Below are 4,747 nucleotides of genomic sequence, written 5' to 3'. Positions count from 1 at the left end.
GCGGGGGTGGTGGGGAGTGGGGGTACGCGCGGTGGCGGAGCTCCGCGTGAAGATAGCGCGGGGCCGGGAGCTCTGCTGAAGGGAGAGAGCGCGCAGCAGATGCTCTGGGCCGCCTCGCCGGGGCTGAGCCGCAGCAGTGCCCGGCAGAGCAGTCCCCGCACCATGGCTCCGCCCAGTCACCCTACGGAGCACCGGTGGGGAGGAGTGGTAGCCGGCGGGGTAAGAGGGATCCCCCCAATCGTTCTCCTTCTCCCCCCAAGTGGAGATCTCTTATCACTGTCCCGACTCCCTCCGGGAGGGCTCTGCGCCCCTCGATGGCTCCGCTGCTCTCCCGAGGGCGCCCGCTCTGTGCAGCCTGCCTCCGGGAATATGGAGGTCAGAAAATCTGAGCTCCCTCGACTTCTCTCTCCCCGACTGCGTGTTTAGGGCCCTGTGACTCCTAGTCACAGAGGTGACTCCAACCAGATGGGGTCGCCAGGGCTTGGGGTTGAGGGTGGACATACTGTGTCACACTGGAGCAGTACGGACGCAGTACTGACTTCCCGCCTGATCCGGTGCTTTCCGTGATCTGTGACCAAAGCAGGGCACATTTGGAGGCCCAGTTGACACCCATTTATTGACATCAGAAGCACCAATAATCAGGGCGCGACGCGTGTGCGTGAACCACTGGACGCTGGGGCTACTCCGCCCGACCGACCTGTGACTTCTGTGCAGGCTCTCATTTCGCTGTTTTCCTTTCTTGAGAAAACGGGATGGGGAGCAGCCAGGAGACCTAGGTTAGAGTCTTTGCTGCTGCTACTTTCTAGCTGAGCGAGCCTGGTCAGTTTACTTTCCGGCTCGGCGCCGCAGTTTCCCTGGCTGGCAGAGCCATTGTGAGGCCGTGCACCCAGGCAGCACACGGCAAATGTTCCCCTTCTCTGACTTCATAGAGAAGAGTGAGACCAGCTAGCGGAGGTGGGGGAGGAGTGCAGATCGCTGGCTTCTTTGTTCGGTTCTAGACTGACCTCTGGGGCCTGGGGATGTGGATGGGGATGGGGAAAGCCTGAAGGCGTGACACAGGCTCCCTCCCCACCTCTGCGAGGGCCTCTTTCCTCCATCCTTCCCAGCCCCGCATGAACAGGCAGAGTCAGCGGTAGTACTCTTCGGTGCCATATGGGAGATTTTATTTGTAGACTCGTAAATTTCCCCACCCATCCCTCCGGTTCAGCTGATTTTGCGATCATCCACCCTCTGCCCTCGGCTCGCACCTCTGGCTCCCATCCAGGGTCACATCACCTGCGAGCAGAGACCTCGGTGTTAGGTGCTAAGATCGCCCCCAGGGGGCGCTGTGGTTTGGGGAGAGGGCGTTACGGTGTCTGTGGCAGGTTGGAGACGCTGCTTTTGCTAAATGGAAAGAGCCTCCTTCAGCTGGAACCCTGGAAATAATCACCCACTTCCTTTTATGGGACTTCAGTTCTCCCATGAAGGGAGGCTGGAGTATTTTCTTCTTCTTCTTCTTTTTTTTTTTGCTAAGGAAACTTTTCATTTGAAGCATGAATAAATCAAACATAAATGGAGAGTTGATTTGGTCTAAGAAGGGATGAGATGCAGTAAAGCCCTACCTGACCACTTCCCCCTCCCACATTTGGACATCCTTAAACTGCTTAGACCTCTGACTGTGAGATTCAGAGCCACAGCAATTTCCTCCCTTCCTAAGGCCCTCAGGCGATGAGATGACCCACCTCAGAACCCACACTCCAATGCCCCCTGCTTCCCCAGAGCCCCTGGCTGCACCCTGAGAGGTCTCAGCCTAGCCATTGCCCTGCTCTGTGGCCTTGGTCAACGGTTTCTCCCTCTCTGGGCATGAAGGCAGAGACTCCCAGCACTGCCAGACACAACCCTCAAGATTCTGGAACCTGAGCCTTCTGACTCTAGGGCCCAGCTCTGGGCCTGCATCTCCCCCTGGCCTGGCAGCAGTGTTGTCACACCCACCTTGTATGGATGGTGCATAGGCAGCTCAAGTGATGCGGAGCAGAAGCGGGTGCAGCAGCGCTTAACCCAGCGCAGAGCGGAGGATCTGCACAGCATCCGGGGAGCTGGAACATGGACTCGTGTGGGCAGCCCCTCAAACCACATACACTGGTCAGCTACATCAAGCTGCTTCATGTCTCCCATGGGGGTTCTGTGGTGGGGTTTCTTCAGGAAGATGATTTGGGGGCCCTCAGTGAGTAGTTGCCCCCTCGGGGCTCCAGTGTTCAGACCTCTCGATGTGCTTGGGACCTCAGACTCCATCTGTTCTGTCCATAGCACTGCTGCAGGGGACCCCTTTGCCTTGTCCCGCATGCTTGACCCCACCTTAGGCTTCTGCTCCTTAGGGTTTGTCTCCTTAGATTTCCCTATGGACTCTAATTTCTTGGACTTCAGTTCTGTCTCGGGGCACCTAGTCTCCTGGAACTCTTCATGATTTTGTTTCACTTTATTGCGGACATTGTTTTCCCTGGCAGGGAGAGGAAAGGCAGTCAGAAGAGGAGGACTAAGGCCCTGGTCCTCTAGCCTAGCCTAGCTCTAGCCTAGGTCCTCCTCTAGCCTAGCTCTGAGATGGCTGCTATGCAGTCATCTCAGGGGAGCCTGTTAAGAAAGCTAGAGAGGGCCTGAAAAGAAACTTCTCTAGTAATCCTAGCACTCTGGGATGCCGAGGTGGGAGGATTGCTTGAGCTCAGGAGTTTGAGACCAGCCTGAGCAAGAGTGAGACCGTCTCTACCAAAAACAGAAAAAAATAGCTGGGCGTGGTGGCATGCGCCTGTGGTCCCAGCTACTTCGGAGGCTGAGGCAGGAGGTTCACTTGAGCCCAGAAGTCTGAGGTTGCTGTGAGCTAGGCTGACGCCATGGCACTCTAGTCCAGGCAACACAGTGAGATTCTGTCTCAAAAAAAAAAAACAAAAAAAACTGGTGGCCACTGCTGATTGAGTGCCTGCTCTATGTCAGGGTCAGCCCTGCAAATTAGGAGGCAGTGAAGCAGCAGAGTGGCTTATAGAACAAGGCTTTGCAGTCAGACAAACTGGGACTCAGATCCTGCTTTTGTCTCTTACTATCTGTGTGATTTGTTTTGAGGGCTTGTTTGTTTGTTTGTTTGTTTTGAGACAGAGTCTTGCTCTCTTTCCCGGGCTAGAGTGCCGTGGCCTCAGCCTAGCTCACAGCAACTTCAAACTCCTGGGCTCAAACGATCCTTCTGCCTCAGCCTCCTGAGTAGCTGGGATTACAGGCGCAAGCCACCACACCTGGCTAATTTTTCAATTTTTGGTAGAGATGGGTCTTGCTCTTGCTCAGGCTGGTCTCGAACTCCTGACCTCAAGCGATCCTTCCACCTCGGCCTGCCAGAGTGCTAAGATTACCAGCGTGAGCCACCATACTTGGCCCATCTGTGTGATTTGGGCAAGAAATTTAACTTCTCAGAGCCTTAGTTTCCCTATCTATAAAACAGGGGTAATTCTATCTACCCAATAGGATTGTTATGAAGAATAAACTAAATGGGAAATACTCATAAAGTGCTTATTAGCACAGTAGCTGGCACTTAGCAGGCACCTAATAAATGTTAGGTTTCTTAATATTTTGAGGGGACATATAAGGAACTTGAGCCTCAGCAAGATTAACTAATGCTTAGACTTCAGGGGCCAGTGTGCAGGTGAATCTCTGGGATATGTTGACTAGGAGGTGGGGAGGAGGAGTGGCCCCTCTCACTCAGTGCCCAGGTGGAGGCTAGGCCCGAGACTGGGTGACAACCATTGTTATGACCACAGCTCTGATATCAGACAGGAGTGGCTTCAAATCCTAGCTCTGCCAGTTACTAGTTCAGTTAACTGAGACATGTCACTTTACCGCTTGAGCCTCAGCTCTCCATCAGTAAAACAGGGCTAATAAATACCTTTCTCACAGAGCCTTTGTGAAAATTAGACTGGTGGTTCTCTAAAATTCCTTAGCACCGTGCCTGTTCCCAGTAAAGATAGCTACTGGGTCCACCCTGGGGACCATGGGTGGGCCGAGCTCACCCAGAGGTGATATCGGGCATCTTTGGAACTCTGAGAAGTGAATTCCAACACCTTTTGGCCAGCTTATGCAGGTCTTGGATCCGCTGGTTGGAGCTCTTGAGCAGCTTCAAGAGCGACAAGTTTTTTAACACCTGCCAGGGACAAGAAACCAAAAAAAATAGAAGCTTCAGCTCTCCCAGGAAAGCCTCCCACTCCCCTGCCTGTCTCTGGCTCAGCTCAGCTCAGGGCTGGGCCTGCTGACTCCTTCTGGGTCACTCAGCCTGGCAACCAGGAGCAGCACTGCGGGGGTACTTAGGCTCCCTAAGCTTGGGCCAAAATGGGGCATCTCACCCTTCTAAGTCGGTTCCACTCAATTCCTTTGCTGACAGGCTGCTCCTTGTCTTGCATCTGAGGGACAGAGAGTGTGAAAGAGAGAGAGAGAGAGAGAATGAACAAAGGAGGAATCCATGCCTTTCCATTTGCCTGAGCCTGGTTTGACCAACCCTAGACTGGGAGTGTTGTCACCTTGGTTTGGGAGCAGAACTGGGGAGACCATTTTAACTCTCCTGACATCGCTTCACCCTTCACCATTCCCTTTCCTCCCAAGCTGGAAGGTCTCTGTCCTTGGTAAGGCTGGACCCTTCCTTAAGGCCCTGCTAGGGGGCCCACCCCCAGGGTTGGGTCCAAAGTCTGACCTTGGAAACCATGCTTTTCTTCAGCCTCTTCTTTGCTGATGGACTCAT

General features: G+C 54.0%; 1 protein-coding gene across 1 annotated transcript; it reads right to left on the bottom strand.

Moving 5' to 3' along the window:
• Positions 1–1,266: 1,266 nt before the first annotated feature.
• On the bottom strand, positions 1,267–4,747 carry TP53TG5 (TP53 target 5). Its single transcript, XM_069496334.1, has 5 exons — positions 4,700–4,747; positions 4,356–4,412; positions 4,026–4,156; positions 1,972–2,476; positions 1,267–1,275 (listed from the first exon to the last, which is right to left on the bottom strand). Exons 1-5 carry the CDS (start codon positions 4,745–4,747, stop codon positions 1,267–1,269), a joined length of 750 nt encoding a protein of 249 aa, XP_069352435.1.

Source organism: Eulemur rufifrons, chromosome 20, assembly GCF_041146395.1.
Source record: "Eulemur rufifrons isolate Redbay chromosome 20, OSU_ERuf_1, whole genome shotgun sequence".
In the NCBI taxonomy this organism is placed as follows: domain Eukaryota; kingdom Metazoa; phylum Chordata; class Mammalia; order Primates; family Lemuridae; genus Eulemur; species Eulemur rufifrons.
This window is presented reverse-complemented; position numbering and strand designations above follow the sequence as displayed.

Excerpts from the sequence above, each read along its gene's own strand:
- TP53TG5 (XM_069496334.1), bottom strand. The coding sequence starts at position 4,747 with ATGAGTCCATCAGCAAAGAAGAGGCTGAAGAAAAGCATGGTTTCCAAG. Across the intron at positions 4,413-4,699 it reads AGAAAAGCATGGTTTCCAAG|ATGCAAGACAAGGAGCAGCC; the intron begins GTCAGACTTTGG and ends TCTGTCCCTCAG. Across the intron at positions 4,157-4,355 it reads AGTGGAACCGACTTAGAAGG|GTGTTAAAAAACTTGTCGCT; the intron begins GTGAGATGCCCC and ends TGTCCCTGGCAG.